The 24,423-nt window shown below is 37.7% G+C and overlaps 3 protein-coding genes across 3 annotated transcripts; 2 read left to right on the top strand and 1 right to left on the bottom strand.

Moving 5' to 3' along the window:
* Positions 1-552: 552 nt before the first annotated feature.
* Positions 553-4,647, top strand: K444DRAFT_642395 (heavy metal translocatin; the record flags this gene model as incomplete). The annotated part of the gene is made up of 7 exons (XM_024884733.1): positions 553-673; positions 727-2,216; position 2,573; positions 2,673-2,790; positions 2,832-3,138; positions 3,192-4,239; positions 4,274-4,647. The coding sequence occupies 7 exons, from the start codon at positions 553-555 to the stop codon at positions 4,645-4,647; spliced, it is 3,459 nt and encodes a 1,152-aa protein (XP_024738197.1).
* Positions 4,648-7,204: 2,557 nt separating this feature from the next.
* K444DRAFT_526233 (uncharacterized protein) lies at positions 7,205-7,453 on the top strand (the record flags this gene model as incomplete). The annotated part of the gene is made up of 1 exon (XM_024874525.1): positions 7,205-7,453. A coding segment is annotated over one exon (249 nt), but the record flags the coding sequence as incomplete, so codon positions are not given.
* A 340-nt stretch (positions 7,454-7,793) lies between these two features.
* On the bottom strand, positions 7,794-10,896 carry K444DRAFT_662399 (uncharacterized protein). Its single transcript, XM_024886706.1, has 3 exons — positions 10,275-10,896; positions 9,581-10,210; positions 7,794-9,528 (listed from the first exon to the last, which is right to left on the bottom strand). Exons 1-3 carry the CDS (start codon positions 10,709-10,711, stop codon positions 8,061-8,063), a joined length of 2,535 nt encoding a protein of 844 aa, XP_024738195.1. The 5' UTR covers positions 10,712-10,896; the 3' UTR covers positions 7,794-8,060.
* Positions 10,897-24,423: the final 13,527 nt, after the last annotated feature.

Genomic DNA, 24,423 nt, shown 5'->3' with positions numbered 1-24,423 from the left:
CGCCGTAATTTAAATTATGAGGCCTTAGGCATAAAGGCCCACATTGGCAAGCGGTACTTTGATACCTGGTAACTTAGGCACCTCTTTCGCTTATTAAGATGCTTGGCGTATTATGTACGAAAGTACCTCCTCCTACTTTGTCCGGATAAATCCGGTATAAAGGTTGCCTTCTGCTCCATGTCTTTAAACTTTAGAGTTATATTCATTCTTGATAGGAGCTTTGTGCTACGGTCCCGAAATTTAAAGACAGGCCAATAGTTATAATAGAGCAAGGGGGAACAGCTGAAAGGGCTTTTAACGCTATTAACGGGACAATTGATAACATGACCATAACTAACTTATTTATAAGTGATAGTAAGAGCGGTGTTTTTGGTGTTCTAGAGGGGTAAATAGTATAGCTCTCCAATTGGTCCAATCCTCTTTTGATTGATGCCTCAGGTATTTTAGCGCTCTTTTTGAAAAGTCTTCATCTCTCGCAGCTTATGGGATAAACGACATTATCCAACAATTATTTCTCTTTCTTCGCAACTCTGACCTGCATTCGTGAGAAAAATGGCTTGCTCAACCAGCGCTGAGGTAGGAAGAGGGGACTCTTCCACAATCCGCCAGAGAACTTGTACTCGTTCTGCATGCTGTTCCTCCTCTCCTACACCAGAGAACAGATGCTGTGATGGTAGGCTCCTCCCGGCCCTGTGACATTTCCAGCTCATTAACTAACTCATGCAGACAACTGCCTCGTCGAAATCGCACGCCGGGATTGCAAGAATGAGCACAATCATCGAAACAAGCTTCCCTCGAGCTCCCAGTCTTCCATTCCACTCCCATCCGACGAAGAACCATGCGAGAGCCACCTTTCCAAAGCAAAGGCTGCATATAGCGAGATGTTGAACAATATTGGGTGTATTTGCAGGGTGTTGCTTTCGTTGAATTTGGAATCGTGCTGTGCTCTGGAGACTGGGACTGCTCGACGCAAGAGTTCGGAGAAGGAGGGACTTTTGGCGGGAATGAGAAGAGCTTCTAGTGGGTGGAGTTCTGTCAAGTCGGTTGGAGGCGCTTCGTGTGCTGGGGAGTCGTGCTGCTCTCCCCCGAAGGGCGAGTTGGTGGACACGATCACGAAAATAAACGCCTGTTGCTCTACACCGCCAGAGCAAACTGGAACCAATATTGGAATGAATATTTCTGCCACAAAAGCTAGGTTCACCTGTGGTGTCAAAGCCAGCCCTAAGCATGCCAAAGAGGGTTTGGACTGCTGCGGGGAGGAGACAAGTTTCGTCGACGATCAAGCTCCTGCTCCGGATTGTGGTAAAGGATGCTGTTCCGAACCGAGCGTGGAACCAGCCGTTACATCGAAATCTGTAAGTGGTTGGAGCAAAGGAAGCTGTTCTGAATCAGCTGTGGAACCGATTGTTGTCGCTGCACCTCTGGGCGATTGTAGAAAAAGCTGCTGCTCAGAGCCAATCTCGACTCCATCAGACAGAAAGTCGTCATTGAATAGATGCTGTTCTACTGAGGTTCAGGCTGGGAAGCACACTACCCTGGGAGTGGAAGAAGCAAATGGTCGCAAAATCGGATGCCAGGATGTCTCAAATCCGACTGGGAAGCGCCCAGTCACTAAGGAAGCTTGCTGTTCCAAAACCAAGTCAGGAGGCAACAAATGTTCGCAAGATATCGAAATTTTACCCTACACCTCGAACGCGAGCGCCGATCAGGTGGACTTGGAAAAGGGGGCTCTTGAAGTCGAACATCTTATCATCAGTGTCCAAGGGATGACCTGTACTGGCTGCGAAAAATCGCTCTCCAAAGCTCTGACTTCAATGCCAGCGGTTTCCAATATCAAAACCAGCCTTGTATTGGGTCGAGCAGAATTTGATTTTCGCGCAAGTTCCGCCGATATCAGCGTTGCCGAGACTATCAAGACCATTGAGAAGATGACTGGACTTACTTGCTCGAAGATGACATTGTCTGGACACGAGCTTGACCTTATTGTGGAAGACCCTACACTCTTTATAGGCGACAAAGATCTACCATATGGGATTTCCGATATCGCTATACTCGATTCTCGCACCATTCGAGTTACCTATCATCCAGAGGTTCTTGGCGCAAGAGATTTGACGGGCAATCCATTCTTTGAATTAGCCAAGCTGGCCCCGATGGCAGACCCTCCTCTCATCACATCTGGTAGAGCACATCTTCGCTTGATGCTCTTCAAGACGTTGGTTTCTACGAAGATCACGGCATAAAGTGACGGGATTACAGGGCATTTGGACCCTTGGCACCCCTCAGGACACAATTCAGTGGCTTGAGCCCGCTGTAAGGCCCTATGGCTCCAGGCCATATGCCCTAGACAGATCTCAAGAGGCGCTATGAGACATTCGCAAGGTATGAGGTGTCCTTAGGGGTAAATAGTGCTGCTGGCAGAGCAACCATAGCGCTTGGACGCGAAATAGGTAGTTACTATAGGGCTCTTTGGCGAGGTGTTCCTTGTAAGTACAGGGGAGGAGCCCTAAAAAGGTGTAGTACCCCTAACTCCCGCTTTCTAGCGTGCTTTTAGGGCAATGGCCTAGAATTATAGGGTAATTTAGTGACCGAGTGCGCTAAAAAATAGATACTGAAGTGCTGTAAAGCACAAATGCCCTGTAATCCCACCACTTTATGCCGTGATCTTCGTACAGTGCTGACTATTCCTGTGCTTATCATGGCATGGGCCAAGCTTCCTCCTCGAGAAATCGCTTACGGAGCTGCTTCACTAGTCCTCGCAACGATTGTGCAAGTGTACATTGCTGGCCCATGGTATATCAGCGCTTTCAAGGCGCTGTTTTTCTCGCACCCAGTGAAGTAGACTTTCTAGTGGTCCTCTCCACATCAACCGCCTACATATACTCCATCATTGCCTACGCTTGCCTGGCTTATGAAAAGCCTCTTTCAACTGGGAGCTTCTTCGAAGCTAGTACGCTACTGGTAACATTGATTATGGTGGGACGCCTTGTGACTAGTTTGGCAAGACAGCAAGCTGTGGAGTCGATCTCTATTGAATCACTTCAACCATCAACTGCTATTCTCGTAGACCCAAAATCAAACTCTCAAGATGAGATTGATGCGCGACTCTTGCAATACGGAGATGTATTTGTGGTGTTACCTGTATGTATTTATGCAAACGGCGGTTTAAGAATGTTTCTAATCTGTTAATCTAGGATTCGTCAATCGCCACAGATGGGACTGTCATCTCTGGCATATCGGACGTCGACGAGTCTATGATCACGGGCGAAGCTACTCTTGTGGCCAAACAACCAGGTTCCCCGGTGGTTGCCGGATCTATAAATCACTCTGGAACCTTAACAATTCGCCTAACCCGGCTTATGGGAGACAATACAATCAAAGCGATCGGTTTAATGGTTGACGAGGCAAAATCTTCCAAAGCCAAGTTCCAAGATATGGCAGACAGAGTAGCGGCTTACTTTGTCCCAATTATCCTTGTTCTCACAGTCATTGTGTTTATTGTCTGGGTGGGAGTCGGTAAAGGAATTCGAGATTATTCGACCACAACTGCATGCATCAACGCCATGACTTACGCTATCTCCGCTCTCATTGTGTCATGTCTATGCGCAATCGGCCTAGCTGTTCCTATGGTTCTGGTCATCGCCGGTGGAGTGGCTGCTAAAAACGGTGTGATCTTCAAGTCAGCAGAAACGATTGAAAAGGCTAGAAACATCTTCCATGTCGTGTTCGACAAGACAGGCACCCTCACGCAGGGGCTGCTCGCGGTGGAGAGAGAGATATACCCAACCGGCGAAGGAACCACACTTGGTCCAATGATTCTTGGTTTGACAAGCGGTAGCAAGCACCCTGTGTCGACAGCCATAGCAGCACATCTGAAGTCAACTGTCACCAAAGCAGATGAGCTGAAGAACGTCACCTCGATTGCGGGCTGTGGCATTAAAGCTACCTGGGGAGAAGAGAATATTCGTGCGGGAAATCCATACTGGCTGGGAGTTGAAAACCTACCAGCGGTCAAGGATATCCTCTCCCTCGGAGTCACTATCTTTTGCATCACTGTCAACAAAGGTCTTGTTGCAGTGTATGGTCTCAAGGATAGTCTCCGACCAGATACCACGGCTGTTATCAACGAGTTGAAGCGGCGGAACATCGAGATTTCTATTGTTAGTGGTGACAATGAAGAGTCTGTCAAGTCTGTTTCTCGAACTCTCGACTTGCCTGAAAGTCATGTGCGCTTTCGATGCAGTCCAGCCGACAAGCGGACATACATTATCCACAGCAAAAAATGTTGTGATGTTCTGCGGCGATGGAACGAATGATGCTGTGGCACTTGCTCAAGCATCTATCGGTATGCACGTCAATGGAGGCACAGATATCGCTCAAAGCGCAGCAGATGCTGTCCTCATCCGACCAGCTCTGGGCGGAGTCATCGTCCTCATCGACCTTTCTAAGGCCTTTTATCGACGAGTTGTCTTCAACTTTACTTGGTCGTTCGTCTATAACACCTTCGCGATTCTGTTGGCCGCGGGAGCATTTCCGAATGCAAGAATCCCACCTCAGTATGCTGGTTTGGGTGAGATTGTAAGCGTTTTGCCGATTATTGCTATTGGGGTGCATTTGAGGTGGGCTAAGTTTACCAATTTCAAGGTCTAAGTTGGCTTGTGCTTGGTGGTGATGGGTAGGCTTCGCTTCAATGGTGCATTCGTTCACTGGCCTTGTAAACTGCCTTGAAGCTCTTCCCATCCGGGCTCTCAACAAAATCCATAACGCCTTGGATGAAGGCAGATGGGTCGATGTTTTACTTGTATTTGTGCATATCGACTCCTAGAATAGATCCCAATATGCAAGCACGGAAGACCGGTGGGCATGCGAAAAATCAAGTTCGTATAGTTGCTATACCAATACGTAACCATACCACAGCTACCTTTAACAATGGAATAATACTTCAGGGTTCGAGAAAAAGTCCAAACCAGAGATTTGAGAGTATCTCGGCCACAAATCTGTTTATTGCATACTTACTCGAACCATAGCTTCTAGAAAATATATAAGGTACAATCAGGTGGGTTAAGTGTTCGTCACGTGACTTTAGCTCTAAAGATATTCAAAAACTTATAACTTTTTATATAATATATCTATTAATATTCGGTTTAAAAATTTAATACTAAGAGCTTAGATATATAAATAATATAATATAAGAGACTTATTAAATTAAATTAATAATATATTAATATTAAATTAAAAATTATATAAGATTTCTCAAATTTTAGTCTTATTATACTTATTATTTACTAATTATAAATCTTTAAAACTTTAATATGTTTAATTTATAGTAATTACAAATAAGGTCGCCAAATTTCACATGATTATAGCTTATAAATATAAAGTTATTAAAATCTAAAAGTTATGATTTTCGTATATTTTCGCTTATTTTCGCTTATTTTCTCGAAAATCTATGAATTAAAATCTTAATATTATAATAATATATTATAATTATTATGTATAACTCGTAAATAGGCTTTAAAATACTATAAATAATAATACGTTTTAGTCTTAGAGAATATTATTAACACAATTAAAAATAATAATAGTTTAAAAATAAGTCTTTTATTTTTATAATACTTTTATAAATATTTATAGTTTATTATTAATTTGAAAGTTAATATATGTAATTAGTTAAATTAATATAAGCAAATATTAAAGGCCTTTTATTTCGTTTAAAAATAAGCAAATTTCATTAGAATTCAGTAAAGTTATAATAAAAGGAGTGAGTAGTCTCAAATTATTATATAACGATGACTTTTCCCACCTGATTATACCTTCTTCCCAAATACCTTCGCTTTTCTCAAATAACTATGTTTCCGAAACGAAATCGCAAGGGAGAGAACTCTCGAAGACGGAAATATACTCTACTTAAAAAGGCTTATAAATATGGAGAGCTATGCAGTACCCATATTATACTCTTTATTTACTAGTCTGGGCATTGGTTTATATACAGATCTACTAACCGATAATTATTCCCCCCATTATAGGAATAGATTATAAGTATTATAACGAAATATATACGTAATACTAATAAGAGAATAGCAAAGGTCATATCCACTCCCTGATAATCTGCTATAACAGGATTTCTAATATTAAGAGCAGGACTTTTTGCAGTTATCTTTAATACTATTAATCCATATACGGTACTATGTTTTTTAAAGTTCGGGAACGGTATGGGCCGCAATCCTCTTTGAACCCTGCCGCTAATTAATAAGGCTTGCGGCAAATCTACCAAGATAGGACATTAAACTTTGCTAGGATTTAAAGAGTAGTAATAAGCCGCAAACATATAAGAATGGGTACTGAACCGACAAATCTGTACAAATACCAAGAGTCTGAATACGCTACGGGCAGGGAGATCAGTGCTTTTCGGCTGGAATTCGTTGGTTTCCTTACTAGTATAATAATAAAATCACTGTCATATGGAACGTATATTTCGGTATTAATTCACTATCCAAGGCCACAATATTCCATGTATCTGCGAAGAACTTCCTCAAACAGAACGAACCATGAGATTCATCTGACCGCTACATCTTGAAATCGGTGTTGAAATTAGGGGCCTGAGGCCCCTAATAGGCTTAGTAAGCCCTGGAACAGAGCCTTAGGGGCTGTGCACTAATGGGGCTTAAGCCATAGGCTTATTACTGAGTAGATTATGCCCTGTAAGGTTGATTCAGGGCATAATATGCCCTGTGAGGCTAAATCAGTTCAGCTGAGGTTGAATGGTTCAGTATAAGGCTCTCTGGTTTAGGGGTTTAGTGCATGTGACTTAGGGGGTTCAGGGCTATATATACGGGCTACTTACCACTGTAGAACAGCAGTCAATTCAGTACGTTTTACTTGGTTTACATTGCAAGCACGTGACCCTAGCTTTATTATTTAGCTAGTTCAACAATCGGCTTCCGCCCAGATACACTCTTTTAAAATATTGGCCCGCTTCTTGATCCTGGTCCCTACTAATAGCCTTACCGAACTCAGTCAAGCGAATACAGGGGTCTAAGAGCGTAATCACTACTGCCTACTAGCAATACTGTAATCTATTACTTGTGGTAGTACTACCGTATGTACACATGAGTGGAATTATCCCGTCTTTGCAAGACTGTGTTTGGGACATAACATGGAGCCATTAATAAACAGGCGAACTCATTGACCCCTTACTGGAGACAACATCCGTCTTCTAACCCTTCAACCGGGCTTATTCAACGATCCTATTCACTGCCAGCTTGAACAAGTTTCCTTTAGCACTGGACATGCCTACGAAGCCTTGTTATACGTCTGGGGAAACGCCAGGGATACTGCGCCTATGATTCTTGATAGGATGCCATACCACATCACGAAAAACCTGGAACGCGTATTGCGGTATTCGCGTTGCAAGGAATCTCCGAGAGTTCTCTGGGTCGATGCCATCTGCTCATAAGGCGATTGATACTGAACAAAACACCTCGGAAACTTGAGGTATTAACCTCGGTTTCTGACGGGTTCGTTTTGCGCTACCGGCAGCGTCTGTGCTATGTTTTGGTCGTCCAGCCAAGGATCTCACGTTCGTAGAATTTTGATTTTCTAATTTGTGTAACATGATCCCTCCCACTAAACGGGGTCTAGAGTCTAAGATTTTGGGTTTCTGCATGACTCCCGATACCGCATCCATTTTACTGGTGTAAAGAGGCGCAATTTATGGAAGGGGCGCTTGCAGCTCTACAGCTGCGAGCGCATTGGCTTGTAACACTGCAGGATGGCGTACATGCCTTTTTCGTACTGCAAGCCAGAGTGCCGCCAATTGCAGTTCAATATTAAATTAATACTTTATAAAGCTTGCAATAGTTTTCTTAAAAGTCTTATTAAGCAAAAAAAATTAGAAAAGTATAACTATTCTCATTATCATTTTTTTTTTAAAAAAAGAAGTTTAAAACATTTCAATCATTTGAAAGATTGTTCTTAAGGTGGCTGGAGTTGAAAAGAAATGTTATAGAGCCACGATCGGACGATAGAGCTGTCGGAGCCATTCGCGGCAATTGCGAAGCCCGTTAAGGATGAGGTGGTGAGATGGGTGACTGCGGTGGGAAGTTCGCAGTAACCAGAGATATATATGCTGAGGTGAAGTATTCGAGTGGTGGAGGTTTTTCACCAGCATCGATCGCAGCTTGTGCAGCTTCTGCACAATCCTTCTCTGCCTGCTTTTGCTCCTTGGACTTCCTTGGTCGAGCACCGCCGCGTTTCAATTTCTTCGGGACCTCTGCGTCTGCAGCTGTGGGGGTGGGCATTATGCCGCTGAGGAAATTAGGCTCTAGAGGCGCTGCTCGGGTTTCTGGGCTCTTGTCACCCCTTGCCAGCATAATCTTGGCTTTTTGAGCTTCCCTGATGAACTTCTGTCTCTCGGCCTCATCTTCGACTGCTTGCGCCTTAGCTAATGCAGTCTCCTCCTGTTCGATATTTCTTGCCACACTCTTCTCTCGTCGCTTCCGTTGTATATCCTTTTTGCGCTCCTTCTCGGCTTGGGAGACTTGCATAATTGGACGTTGCGAAGGTCCTGGGTGAACTCTGATCTGTTGTTGCATTTGCTGGGGTGCCTGTTGGCCAGATTGCTGAGGCATGTGCTTGGCTAGGAGGAAGGCTGAAGTAGTCGATGAAACCATGGTCTGAGGAACAGGGCCGGTTTGGGTCAGTGCAGGAAAGCGCGTACTCAAGGTAGGTTGTGGCGAGGAAGCCTGCTGCATTACCGAATTTTGCAGGGCTGGCTGTATATTATCAATGCCATCAATAGAGGATTCTGAACACGAGACAGAGTTTTGTAGGCCTCTAAAGGGTCTCTTTGGAAGAATTGTAGGAGTTGGAACGGGGCCTGTAGACTCTCCACGCCCTATCTTCTCATCAGCTTCATTTGCAATTTGTTCCCATGAACTCATTTCATCCGATGTCGCATGGCGTTGGTAGTAGTTTTTGACCTGCGTCTGGGTTCCAGAGAGACGCCGGCTCTTGTTACTATCAGACGGTATAGTAAGCCATTGTTGAAAGACGGTGGCATACACCATTATGTGCGTTTTTGAAGTCATATGCCTTGCTATCCCGTACCAGTCTGTCCCAAAATATCGCAGTAGCGCAAGGAAGTCGGTTTGTTCGGGTACGGTCCAATAACCAGAGTTCTGCTCCACATTGAAGCTCATAGGCACAGAGTGGTCACACTGCACATGTCGCAGTGGAGATACCGGCACAAGATGATTGTGAACGACATGTACCCGTCGGAATTGCTGTATCTCATCCTCATCGCCATCGTCATCTTCGGCTGCTTCCTCCGCATCGTAATTAGCACCTTCGACGACTGGCCATTTGGATCTTTTCCTAGATGACGCTAGCGTGGCTTTTCGACTGCGCTTGCCCAGCTGGATCTTCGGCGCAGCGATTGGGTCTTCTTGAGGCTCGTTCATCTCGATGATTCGCTGGTACCACATCTTGCAGTCCACATTAGAACTATATAGGCGATGGTTAACAGCTGACCTCCAGGATCGTGAGTGAATAGCTAGCCCAAAACACGGAAATATTAGCGTACCATTGAATCTCAGATCCTTCATTACTACCGTCGATATCGTTCTCAGCCTGACACCCGGGGCACGATGACATAGACGTCTGCGGTCTGCGAAAGACCATGCTCATATTCACCTTCCTGCCTGGCAAGAAAATAGAATCCCATGGTGCCGTGAGATCAAGCTTCCTCTTCGAACTAGACTCATGTATCGCATATTCGATATTCCGTACCTTCTTTAGTCCCGGTACGTAGCGGAACCGAACTTCCATTACCGCCTGAAACGCTTCGAATGAATTGATAAACTCGATATGGAATGGAGCTATCCGGCCGTGGGCATCCTCAAAGGAGATAGGCAGTTGACGGTCAACTTGCGCAGGGACTTGGAATTGGAGTTTCTGTATATCCAAGACCATCTGGTAGATTTTCATGTTTGTGGCGAGGACTTTGAGCATAATTAATCGGAGTTCTTCGGTTTGCTGGTGGGTTGAACAAGTTGTAACATTTCGGGAAATCGTAAGGATAAGATCTGCCTGAGTATTTAGAAGGTCATGGTTCCGCTTTACTAGAGATTGTGCCTCGTCCGTCACCTTGCGGTGTTCCTTGGTTTCCAGTTGGTAACTCTTCGCCAACTCCGTCTGTAACGCTGTCGCTGATCTATAGAGTCTATTATTAGCTGCTAATTCGTTATGCTTCGTAGCGTATAACCTTCTTTACTTACAAGTGTATTGTCGTTAGCAGAGTATTAATGGTCAAAGTGTGCCCTGTTATTTCCGCTCTCAGCTTATTAACCGCATCTTCCTCACACAAAGCCCATTGTATCTTATGCAAATTAGTACGCCAACTCCATTTCGAGAAAGTCGTATGAGCACCGAGGGACGTTTTGAACTTCGCGTTCCGCCTCAAGAAATCCTCAATGCTCTCTTGACATTGCAATGCGGCCTGTTCCAACGCGATCTTCTGTGATGCCTGAGAGTCCTCAACTTGGAGATGTCGGACCTCAGTCAATGCGCGTTCGAGGCTTATCAACTCGCTGATAAGGCGTCGGTATTGCAATTTCGCTCCAACGCTGTCGTTTAGTGCTATGATAAGATCTTTCACAAGCTTGACACCTGCTGTAAAGTCGCCAAAGGAGAAGCCAAACCCCGGGATCGCCATGTCATACTAGCATCCAAAGCGGCAGATGATCGTGAGCTCCCTGGTACTACCGGACCGCCAGGCTATAAGAGTTCAAAAGGTTGTGCAAGTTCCACCGCTAACTGTTCCTCATTCTTAGGTTAACGGCGACCCCGAAGAGCAGAGTACGGCTGTGTCGAGGCTGTGTTGAGGCTGTGTGTCGAGCGAAAATTATTTTCATCACGTGATTGTAAAGTAAGTTACCAGATGCAAAGTCCGAGAATCTGCCGGGATGGTGACTCGGTGTTTGCGTTCTGATGGAACGATAAGTCTGCTCATAAGTCGATTGATACCGAACAAAACACCTCGGAAACTTGAGGGTTTGACCTCTGTTTTCTGAGGGGTTTCGTTTCGCGCCAATCCCCCATTAACCACAGAGCGCCGCCGCTGACTAACCGCGTTGGAAAAAATATCGTCTGAGATTACCAGATAAGTCAGACTCAACTTTTTTTTCGCTGGTTCTGTTTTAGTGTTTGGACGTGAGCAGCTGCCGCCTTAACCTGAGCCGAGGGTGAGCATTCCTGAGCATGCCTGAGCACGCCTGAGCACGTCCTGAGCTCGGCCTGAGCAACCTGAGCACACGGCAGAGTCAGCCTGAGTATGCGCTGAGAGGCCATTTTAGCTCCCCAAGGGACCCGTTCCGGCTCCCTTAATACTCGGTTACACTTTCCTCATTTTGTCTCCCCATTTTGGCTCCCTTGCGACCGAGATTCCCCCGGAGCCATTTTTAGATCCACATTCGCTTATATATACATAATAGGTAAGTCAGCCTTATTATTCCATAATATCTCATTAATATCTACAGGGGCGATTTTATATAATAGGAGCTTCGGTATTATTTAATTTACTCCTCTTTGCTTTTGGATATTTTAATACTATACTTTCCTCGCATGTCTCTTTTCTCTTTCTTTTTCTCCTAGTTTTTATTCTGCTTATAGAGGGCAAAGAGCCAAGGTGCTCCGATAGCGAGTTTGATTCCTGTACTATTCATATATATGTGATATTGCTTCGGGAAGGGGCGTATATCAGTTCTATCTCGGCGGATGGGATGACTGGTTCGGGTTAATCGTCGTGAGATTCGTACAGCTACGAGATTGCCCTACCAAAGGGTTACGCTGAGGCTTAGGAAAGGGATCATGCATGCCATGTAAGGGACAATCGTATTAGCGAGACTGAGAAAGGGGAGATCGCCGGTGGCAAGCCTGCTAATGGTGATATTACATAGCAGTAATGCCGTATCAGGGAGTAGTCGCACTACTATCCAGTGGTACTGGGAGATTCATATAAATCCTAGCAGTCTAGGATCGTATTGGCACCGGAGCTTCACTAACAAAGGGGAGGGAGAGGGTCAGCTAGCAGACGCCAGGCAGAGGTGGAGATTCATGCAGTATCGATGCCGCATCCAAGGAGTCACACCAAGTGCCAGTGGTACTGGGAGATTCAGAATCACACCAGCGGCATAGTTTAGTGACAAAAGGGTGCAGGATCAGCTGGGTATGGGTCAAATATCCCGTATTTATTTATTCGCTCCGCAAAAGGCTTTCTAGACAGATAGTAGTAGTCTCAGGTCCTCCTATCCCAGGCCCCCTTTTGCGTTTAAACAGTCCAGACATCAGCTAGTATTCCCGGCAGTCTGTTCATGGCTGTCCCTTTCTTGTCTGGTCGAAATCCTCCCCAGCCTTCTCGTAGACCACAACCATAACCCGCCTTTTTCCCCTTTATATTTTCTTCCGGCCCTTTCCTCTAGTCGTAGGTATGTATTTGAACGAGGTACGATATACAAGAGGAGGTCGAAAGTAGAGGGTTGTGTCGTGAAAATTTTGTGTCGGATCTCGATCGTTGGTATCGCAACGGCGTCGTCGGGGTCTCGGCGTCGAAGGGACTCAATCTTGGCTCTGCAGACTCTCAATCGAGAGCTGGAGGTTCGTAGAGGACACCGCGTACAGGTGTTGAGTCGTCGTCCTCCGCGCTGGACCATGGTACAGTGCAGAGTCAACTAAGCTTCCTCCCACAGGTGGACAGGCAGCGGCTGAAGCCCTGTGTGCCTACTTGTCCCTTGGCATCTGCTGGGACGAATGTCCGAAAAGGATCTCGCTCATCCTTCTGTTGGCCAGCCCCAGCGCGGGAGCTAGTTGTACAGTAAAAACTCGCTATAAGGATACTCAATATAAGGATATCCTCACCATAAGGATGCTTGCTACCTTAGGATCCCAATAAAAATTAGCCCTAAGATAGAATATCCTTACGATTTTTTATCCCAACCTTGATTTTTTGGTGTTTTATCCTTATAATTATACACGTGATAGGCTAATTTACTGCTCTTATCAGGCAGTGTGTCAAATGATTAGATTAGATTAGATTAATGGGCATTAATCTAATCTAATCAAGGAAATTTACCATTAATCATATTCTAATCATAATCTAATCAGATTAATTGATTATTAATTGATTAATTTGATTAATGAAGCACGTGACTAGACACATGATAGCACTAGCCGTATAGGGAGCGCGCTTTACCGCATTAGGGCTACGGCCACCTAGCGGCGGCCTGGGCCGCAGCTTACCAAGCTGTGAGGCATACAATAGCAGGGTGATACACAAGTAGTCAAGGTAAGTAAGCTTTAGAGTGACGCTTGCAAGTGTAACTGATTTCCAAGAGTTGATTCCAATAAAAGACTAATCGATGCCCCTTTCCAAAGCTAGGAGCGTCTCCCTATATATTCCCTAGTACTTAGCCAAGCGTGCGAAGACCTTTACTTAATTAGGAAATGCGATCCCATACAAGCTTTACCCAAAATAGGAAACTAGATCTACGATATCTGATACTCGTCCATGCGCCATCACGTGCGCCCCTTATAGATAATCAGTTTATTATTATAGAAAAGAAGTAATTAGTTAGTTCTTAGCTTAATTTAGATTTTTTTATTATAATATTATTAGTTAGTTATAAGGTTATTTAATAATTAATAAGTAAAAGTAAAGAGAAAAGTAAGAAAAGTCAAGAAACTCCGGTGTCACGTGATTAATTAAGCATTAATCAGATTAATCAAGATTAATTAATCTAATCTAATCACAAAAAATCTGAATCACGTTAATCATAATCTAATCACATTAATTAATTAATTAATCGATTAATTTGATTAACGTGATTAATCCTTTGACACACTGTTATCAGGCCTTCAGGCATCAGTAAAACCACATTCTAAGCATTAATCTCACTGCTCCAGAGCCTTTACAGCCTATCCGTTCCGCTGCGGCAGCGCCCGCCCTGGCCCGTGCGCATTTAAGCGAGGGTTTTAAGCAAATCATAATCTCTAATTCCTGAACTAAGACTTCTGATTTGCTGCAATTTTGCGGTATATTTGATCACGGAAGGGCGGGCGCTGAAGGAGACAAGAGACGGCGCTCCAGCGCCCAGGCACCAGGGTGCTGCCGCGTGCCGCTAGAATGTTCGAAACCTGCACTTACGCCACACGCGTGACCATTTTACGCCATATACGTGATCAGTCACAAGATTTTGGCTAAGTAGATATAGCGAGCCTGGGCGTGAACATAGTATATTGTAACTCGGCTAATGCACATTACTAAGCACCGAAACATGTGGCCCGTCTCCTCGCACCGGCGAAACTCCCGGACCACATTTCTTTTCTTCTCTGAATGTCTTTAAAATTTGGAGTTATATTGTTTCATTATGGAACCTTCTCCAAAGTGCCCCGAATTTTGAAAAAGACTTTAATAGTCGTGATTAAACAGGGGGAAACAGCCGAAGTAGTAATCGGTGACATGATTAAAACGATCGATAGCATAACTAACCACAATTTTTTCTTTATTGCTAAGTGGTCTTCTTAGAGAGAAATAATTAAAGAAAGTAGCATGTTATTAATAACTTCGTAGACTTGCCAAGAAAAAATTTATGATTCCAAAACTATAGATTCGTCTCGTGACAGGGTGCGTCTCGGGACGCAGGGACAGACGTTATTGCTGTTCACTAGCACGCGCCAGCAAACAAGATATGCTGAAAATTGCTAACCTGAGTCCCTTGGGACCCGAGATTTTCTTCATAATATATAAATAGTATTGACGGAGGTTCCCGCTGCCGCATATATACTCTCAGTCTTTGCTGAAATGTGGCCGACATTTCGGATTCTTGTGGAAAGTGGGCCGGAAAGAGAGCAGGCTGAATATTAATACACAGCTTGGAAATCACTATAATAAGCAATAGAGACCACTTACTGAATGATATAAACAATTCTATCTGAAGCCCAAGAACCGTTCTCATTATGAGTTTAATTGAAATTAGATTCACAGACCGAGAAGAGGTCAGTCACTCAAGCAAATCCAGTCACCAAGAAAACGCCATCAAGAGGGACCAGTCACACAGTAGGTGACTGGTCTCCATTCGGCGACTGGCCTTGTGTGGAGATCAATCACCCAGTGCGTGACTGGTCCTATCACGGAGAAAGTTCACGCCGGTGGAAACCAGTCACCCAGATGGGACCAGTCGCTCAAGAGGGACCAGTCACCCACATGAGGAGACCAGTCGCTCAAGTGGGACCAGTCGCTCAGGAGGGACACCACAACCTGGATGCCAGATGGAGACCAGTCACTCATTGGTGAATGGTCACTGACAAGAGGTTGATGAGGAGGAGGCGACGCAGGGAGATTGGATGGAGGGTGTGGAGATGGACGGGCAGGTTGTTGAGGGTGGGAGGATGGGGGGAGGATGGAAGATTTGGTTTGGCGGTGATCCGGATCCGGATATGGATAAGATGATTGAGAGACAAACGTCGGCGTTCGCCGAACGCTGAGAATTGTCGCTCATCTGCTCGGCGCAGGAGTCGTCTGCGTCCTACCAGAGTTCACAGCATCTTAGGCCATTTGGTGAGGGCGCATGTGACTTACGATTTCATGCCTTAGGCACGAAATAATGGTCTGAGTGCCTGAGGTAGTTCCGGCACAGAACCCCGCATAACTAACCTGATGGCGCTATATTGTGTGGGCTTGGAAATATACTGGGCAATACTACAAGTTTTCAAATCCCCCGCCGATTCAACTTTTTGTCTTCTTTGAGTTTTATTTCAGGAATGGTAGCAAGCCATGGCGGACTATACCCTTCAAGAGGACTATCGGAGTCGCTTTAAAGACTTTCAAGCAGTCGAGATCCGCTGCAAGGCTCTGGTTCAGGCAAGGTCCTTATACTATAACTAATCGCCAAACTAGCTTATAATATGCTATAGGAGGTTCTCGAAACCTTAGATATAGTCAAAGTATAGCTTGATAATATAACTAAAGAATAAGCGAGGGAGGTTGTGAGGTGTTTGTTGGTAGGCAATAAGACAATAGAATGAATCAGTGAGTTGTGAAACCAGTATCAAATTCAGTACAGAACTAATCTCTGTCCCTCCTGTGAGGTCCAGGGAAGCCTCCTCTAAATAGGAGGCCCCGATGACGTATATACAATTAGTGATTTATAAGCCTAATGCTTATAATATAAACAGTAGTTGGTTATAACGTCAAAGGGCCGTTGATCTCCCTAATCGACACCCGCAACATCCGAGGTTCGTATTAAACTAGCTAAGTAATAAAGCTAGGGTCACGTGCTTGCAATGTAAACCAAGTAAACGATACTGAATTGACTGCTGTTCTATAGTAGTAAGTAGCCCGTATATATAGCCCTGAACCCCCTAAATCACATGTACTAAATCCCTATACCAGCTGAACTAATTCCAGCTATACAGGGTATTCCAGCTATACAGGGTATTCCAGCCGTACAGGGTATTCTAGCCGTACAGGGTATTCTAGCCGTACAGGGTATTCTAGCCGTATAGGGTATTCTAGCTAGATAGGGTATTCTAGCTAGATAGGGTATTCTAGCTAGATAGGGTATTCTAGCTAGATAGGGTATTCTAGCTAGATAGGGTATTAAGCTAGTGTATAGCCCCGTGGCGTTCGGTTCTAGGGCTTACTAAGCCTATTAGGAGCCTCAGGCCCCTAATTTCAACAGTTCGTCACATGCCCTTGAGTCACGTGCGACCCTGCAGACATCACAGAGGTTATAGTTCTTAAGCCCGATCTGGAGAACGAGAGAGATGCCTGATACGGTTAGTAAAACAAAGCTACGACTTTATACAAGCGGCTATTATTATTAGTATAATAGAAGGATTTACCCGCTAATTACCTAAACTTATTTCTTGCTTAAACCAAAATTCAATATTAATATTAATATTAATTTTATACTTTATTATATTTAATTAATAATTATATTCTTTAATTATAATTTCGTTTCTCTAAATAAAAACTATTATTAATATTACTTATAAAACTGAATTTGTATTTATATTATAAGAATTTTAAAGTAATATAAAAGAATAATTAAAATAAGTTCTTTTATAAAACTTGTTATATTTAAAGGAAATAGTATTAATAAATAATAGAAAATAATTTTTATTAATTATTAGTATTATAAATAGTAAGAGAAAAATCGATTTTTTACTTAAATAAAAAGTAGATTTAAGTAATTAGTAAATAAATTCTTTTATTTTTCTAATAGAATCTGTTTTTAGTAATTAATTTATTATTTATAGAAATAAATATAGTTTATATTTATATTAGTTAATACAGATACTAATATTTATTTTATATATTAAATATTCTAGCTAAAGGCTAGCTAATATTTATTAATATAGTTTTAAGAAAAGTATTTATCTTATAATATATAAGGTAATTAATTTATATTATAATTCCCAGATACCCGATATCTGAAATATTTAACTAGATACTAAATATCTTCTAAATATATATAATATAGCTGCTTTACTAGAGAAATATATTTGAAATATACTAGAGATATTTAGAAAACTAAGCCCTTTTAGAACTAGTATACTATAGGATATATATATTCTATTATAGCCTCCTATATTCTAGTTTTCCCTTTTTTAGCTTTAAATTATTTTTATAAGAAATCTTTTATTTTACTTTCTAAGTCCTAAAAATTATACCTGTAATAGTATTTAAAGTTTATTTCCTTTAATTTTATAGAGGATTTCAAATAAACTAATTTAGAATTATTAGAAATATAAGTATTATTAAAATAATAAAACCTTAGAAATATAAGTAATAGATTCTAGAATAATAAAAGCAAAAAGCTTTAGAACTTTTAAAGAAATTAGATATTTATATCTTTATAAATATATACTAGTAATATATTAGAAATTCTTTCGAAAACCCAAAAATTAAAGAGTTTTAAATAAAGGCTATTTTTTTTAATTAAGTTCTAGAATAATAGGTGCTTATAGACTAGTAACCTAATTATTACTCTCAAGTTCTATCTTATAATCTTATAGGCTCTATATATATACTAATAATAAGATTATTAGGAAAAATATAATAAAAGAAAAGTATAATAGATTAATTTCCTAGAATATTATATAATCCGAAATAATATTAATTTCTTCTAAGGCTTCTATTAGTTTAGATTATTCTATTAGTAGCCCTTTTTAAATCAAATGCCCTATTAATATTTCTAAAGGTTTTTTAAATAAATTTATAAAAGAAAAGGCTTTCTTTTTTATTAAAAAGCTCCTATATACTAATTAGCTTATTATTACTAAAGAATTATATAAATAGACCAAAAAAGCTAATTACTTGCTTTTAGATATTAATTTAATTATTACTAGTTACTAGAAAAATCTTAAGAAGACTATTTTATATAAAACAAATTATAAAAATACTAAAGGCCTTTTTAAGAATATTAAGCTTTATAATATTAAATATTATATAGCTATAATAGATCGGCTTATAATAGCTTTAGCTATTTCTGCTCTATTTGCTTTTATTATTTCTATAGTCTCAATTATTTCAAACTTTTCTTAAAAGAATTTCAAATTATTTCCTATTTATTTCTATTTAGAATCTCTTATATCTTATACTTTTTTTTAGAAATACTAGAATTACTAAGCTTCCAGATCTAATTCTCTTTACTAGAGATTATATTATTTTTAATAACTAGCTAGTTTAGATTAAGAATAAGTTATAAGAAAATACTAATTTATATTCTTTTTAGAGAATCTCAAGATTATTTATATTTCTAGTAAATTTATAAGTAATATTCTTGTTTTAACTAATTTTCATATAAATAAAAATAGTTCGAATTAGTATTATTAGCTCTTAGAGCTATATTTCTATTTAATAAAGTTATATTCTAATTCTAATAAGATATAAAATACTTACCGTAACTTTAATAAGTTTTAAATATATTTTAATTAAATATTTCAGGAATTTTATATTCTTTTTTTATAATTATTTATAGAAAATAATATTAGTTTTTAAGATATTAAATATAAATTAAATAAAAAGCTTTTATTAAAACTTTAGAAATTAGTATATATATATTATAATAATTCTTTTATTAATACTATTTGCTTTATTTAATATTATATTACTAATAATTAATAAATTAAGGCCATATATAAAAAGACTAAAAAATATAAGAAAATAAAAACTATTCTAATTAAACTTATTTCTAATATTATATTTTTTTATATTCTAAGAAATATATTTTTAAAAAGAAATCTAAGAAGCTTATATTAACTACTTTTATTAAATATATATTTCCTTATAAATATAAATAATATTCTATAAAGACTAAAGATCCTTTAATTATTAAATACTTTAATTATAATAAGTTTAGCTATTATATTTAGAGAATTCGAATTCTAATTCTAGTATAGAATTAGAAAACAAATATTTCTAAAGAAAGTTTTTATTTTAGGGGCTTATAATATAGATTTAATAGAAATTAACTTAATTTGTCTAATAAAAGAAAATACTCTTATAATATCTTATATTATTAATATAAATAGGTTAGAAATTAAGTCTTTTTCCTTTATTAATATTAGAGCTAATAGTTATACTTTTTATAAGGCTCCTAATATAGTAGAATACTATATAAGTAATTAAGGTAAAGTATAAAGTAAAGTATAGAAATATAATTAATTTCAAGAACTAGTTCTTAGTAAAAAACTAATTAATATCTATTTCCTAAGCTCGCATATCTCTATATATAGAATCTAGTATTTTACTAGATATATAGAAGTACTAGTCCCAATTAGGGAATATAATCTCATATAAGTACTAGCCTAATTAGGCTACTAAATCTAGCTAGATACTCGTTAATATAAGTATTATATTATCTTTCTTTCTGGGCTCTTATTTCTAAGAGCCTAAGCTACTTTCATATGTCCTTTATATATTCTTTATATTATAGGCTCTATATATTATAAGCTTTATATGCTTTTATAAGCTCTATATATTATAGTATATCTATTTGGGTTTTTAGAACTAGGAAAACTACTTCTATAAATAAAATCTAGCTCTATACTTTATTTACTAACTACTTTACTAATTCGCTTTATATTTATTTATATAGTAGTTTTTTATACTTAATTCTAGGATATTTTTAGTACTTTATATATTTATACTGCTTTTATATTACTTTTATATTACTTTTATATTACTTTTATATTACTTTTATATTTATAAAATAGCTATTACCTCTCTTTCTAGAATATTATCTCTAATAATTAGCTATTATTTTATTTCTGAAATAAATACTTAATAGCTTTCTAATTACTATTCTCAAACTATTACTCTTAGGTATTTGGCCCGGTAGTATCTCTCTTATAATATATAGCCTTTAAATCCTATTATTTTTTAGGTATTTAGCTAGATAATAAGCCTTACTAGTATTACCTTTAGCTAAGGCTATATTTTATAGGCAAGAGTACTTATATATTTAATATTTCTTTTATAACTAGAAAATAGTATTTAACTAGTTTTCTTAATTTACTAAATACCTATAGATACTAGATTACTAGTTTTAACTCATATATTTAATATATAAGTTTTAGGCTATTAGAATACTAGCTATTAGTATAGTTAGTTATATCTAATAGTTCTATAATATTTATAATAGCCTAGTATATTTAAAGCTTTCCTAAAAAGTATATTATTAATTATTTCTAGTATTTATTAATATAATACTTTTTCTTTTAATACTTAAAATAAATTACTTATAAATACCTATTACTAGTATAGTTTCTATTATAGTATTAATAGGCTCTTACTTACTTAGGGCTTCTTATTTATTTAGGGCTTTCTCTCTTAACTTATATTTCTTTAAAAGCCCTAAATAATTAATTTATAGTTTTAATTAAATATACTAGCTAGAATAGCCTCTTTTATATATATAGCAAATTACCTCTCCTTAATATCTTAGTCTATAGCTCCTGCTATAGCCCTGAAAATAATATATCTACTAGCCTTTACTTATTAGTATAGTCTAATTCTCGCTTATATATTTATAATTCAGCTATAAAATTATTTATTATCTGGTCTTTTTATTAATAGACATTTTTATATAATTCTATAATACTTATTTATTAATTATTAATATTATAAATAGACTTAAAAAGATATACTTTAAACTACTTCTATATAATATGCCCTGGGCCTCCTATATTTTTCTTAAAAACACTTTATTAATAATATGGCTTTAACTTAAATACTAGAATATAATAATTAATTTTAGATATATTATCTAGATAATAGTAGCCCTAATTAAGGCAAAATTAATACTCTGCCCCTGAAATAAAATCCTGTACTTCTTATATATCTTTACTATAATATACTAATAGCTTCTATATTTATAAAAATAGAAGTAAGGCTTTCTATTCTTATAAATTACTTATATAATAATGTTTTTATTCTCTTATAGGCTATTCTAGCTATTTCGGACGTTTAGTTAAGTTCTCTAGCTATAGTACTAGCTATTCTAGTAGCTCTATATACTTCGTTTATTCTATTAAGCTCTCTAATATATTTTCTGAAATTATTTTTAATAGAAAATCGTGAAAATTATAGTATTTCGGATAACTTTTATATTTTTAGTAGGTTCCTTAATTGCTTTATAGCAAACTACTTCCTGCAGGTTGGATTAATTAGTATATAAGGCTCCTAATATAGCAGGGTACTATATAAGTAACTAAAGTAAAAGAGTAAAATATAGAATAAAGTATAGAATAAAGTATAGAAGAATAATTAATTCCAAGAACTAGTTCTTAGTAAGAAACTAATTAATACTCATTTCCCAAGCTTATATATCTCTATATATAGAATCTAGTATTTTACTAGATATATAGAAATACTAGTTCTAATTAGGGAATATAATTCCATATAAGTACTAGCTTAATTAAGCTACTAAATCCAGCTAAATACTTATTAATATAAGTATTATACTTTTATTAATATAAAGCTTATTTAGCTTATAAAGTAATTTCTAGAAATATAACTATAATTTCTTTTTTTATTTTATATTATATATAATTTTAATAAAAAGCTAACTAAATTTACTAATAAATATATAAAAGTTTTATTTCTAATTAATAAATAAAGTATTAATATATCTATAATTATTTTAAACTTCAGAAATTATAATATTATTCTTAATAAAAAATAGGCTATATATATTAATATTCTAGTTAATTATAGAAAATATAGACTTATATAGCTAAAAAAAAAATAAGCCTAAATCTATATAATTTAATTATATTATTAGTATTTTTTAATAATAGCTAGAAAAGTAATTTAATATAAAGTATTAAAAAATACTAATTAATAAGATTTTATTATAAGTTATTTCTAGAAATTTTCTATTTTTAAATAGTTTTTCTTCTTTTAAACTAATTAAAGGAAATTATATAAAACTATAGAAAAGAAGCTTCTATAGCCTAATTAAAATATAATACCTAAATAAAAGCTAAAGAAATAAAAAGAAGTTCTTAATAAAAAGCAAATATTAGATCTAGCTATTCTTATTTTTATAGTATTTAATTATATAGCTAAAAGAGAAAATAATATTATTAGTTAAATATAAGGCTTCTAATATAGTAGGGTATTATATAAATAGTTAAGGTAAGAAGTAAAATATAAGATAAAGTATAAAGTAAAGTATAAAAGTATAATTAATTTCAAGAACTAGTTCTTAGTAAGAAACTAATTAATATTTATTTTCTAAACTTATATATCTCTATATATAGAATCTAGTATTCTGCTAGATATACGGAAGTACTAGTCCTAATTAGGGAATATAATCTTATATAAGTACTAGCCTAATTAGGCTACTAAATCTAGCTAGATACTTATTAATATAAGTATTATATTACCTTTCTTTCTAGGCTCTTATATGCCCTTTATATATCTTTTATATTATAGGCTCTATATATTATAAGCTTTATATATTTTTATAAGCTCTATATACTATAGTATATTTATTTTGGTTTTCAGAATTAGGGAAACTACTTCTATAGATAAAACCTAGCTCTATACTTTACTTACTAACTGCTTTACTAATTCGCTTTATATTTGTTTATATAATAGTTTTTTATATTTAGTTCTAGGGTATTTTTAGTACTTTATATATTCGTACTACTTTCATATTGCTTTTATATTGCTTTCATACCTATAGAATGAGTACTACCTCTTTTTCTGGAATATTATCTCTAATAATTAGCTATTACTTTATTTCTGGAATAGATACTTAATAGCTTTCTAATTACTATTCTCAAACTACTATTCTCAGGTATTTGGCCCGGTAGTATCTCTCTTACGGTATATAGCCTTTAAATCCTACTGTCTCTCAGGCATTTGGCCAGATAGTAAGCCCTACTAGTATTACCTTTGGCCAAGGCTATACTTTATAGGCAAGGGTACTTGTATATTCGGTATTTCCCTTATAGCTAGAGAATAGTATTTAACTAGTTCTCTTAATCTACCGAGTACCTGTAGATACTAGATTACTAGCTTTAACTCGTATATTCGGTATATAGGTTCTAGGCTATCGGAATACCGGCTATTAGTATAGTTAGTTATACCTAATAGCTCTATAATATCTATAACAGCCCAGTATATTTAAAGCTCTCCTAAAAAGTATATTATTAACTACTTCTAGTACTTATTAGTATAGTATTCTTTCCCTTAATACTTGAAATAAATCGCTTGCGGATACTTACTACTAGTATAATTCCTACTATAGTATTAATAGGCTCCCGCTCGCTCAGGGCTTCCTGCTCGCCTAAAGCTTTTTCCCTTGACTTGCACCCCTCTAGAGGCCCTAGAGGCCCCAAATAACCGATCCGTAGTCTCAATCGAATATACTAGCTAGAGTAGCCCCTTTCGTATATATAGCGGATTGCCCCTTCTCGATATCTCAGTCTGTAGCTCCCGCCATAGCCCTGAAAATAACGCATCTGCTAGCCTCCGTTTATTAGTATAGCCCAGTTCTTGCTCGTATACCTGTAATTCAGCCGCAAAATCGTCCGTTATCTGGCCTTTCTATTAGTAGGCATTTTTATATGATTCCATAGCACTTATTTATTAATTATTAATATCGCAGATAGACTCAAAAAGGTATGCTTTGAACTGCTCCCATATGGTATGCCCTGGGCCTCCCGTATCCTCCTCAAAAACGCTTTACTAGCGGTACGGCTTTGACTCAAATACCAGAACGCAATAGTCGATTTTGGACGTATCGTCTGGATAATAGTACCCGCAATCAAAGCGAAATCGATACTCTGCCCCTGAAATGAAGTCCTGCGCTTCTTGTATGTCTTTGCCGTAGTATACTGGTAGCTTCTGCA

The sequence above is a fragment of the Hyaloscypha bicolor genome, assembly GCF_002865645.1.
Source record: "Hyaloscypha bicolor E unplaced genomic scaffold K444scaffold_56, whole genome shotgun sequence".
Lineage (NCBI taxonomy): Eukaryota > Fungi > Ascomycota > Leotiomycetes > Helotiales > Hyaloscyphaceae > Hyaloscypha > Hyaloscypha bicolor.
Note: the sequence above shows the minus strand (reverse complement) of the source record. Positions and strands in the feature narration are given on the sequence as shown.

What these genes read in the sequence shown, in the direction of transcription:
- K444DRAFT_662399 (XM_024886706.1), bottom strand. Translation starts at nt 10,711, where the DNA reads ATGGCGATCCCGGGGTTTGGCTTCTCCTTTGGCGACTTTACAGCAGGT. An exon ending in CTGCTAACGACAATACACTT is followed by an intron (nt 10,211 to 10,274) that starts GTAAGTAAAGAA and finishes TAGACTCTATAG; the next exon opens with ATCAGCGACAGCGTTACAGA. An exon ending in GAAGGATCTGAGATTCAATG is followed by an intron (nt 9,529 to 9,580) that starts GTACGCTAATAT and finishes ACGATCCTGGAG; the next exon opens with GTCAGCTGTTAACCATCGCC.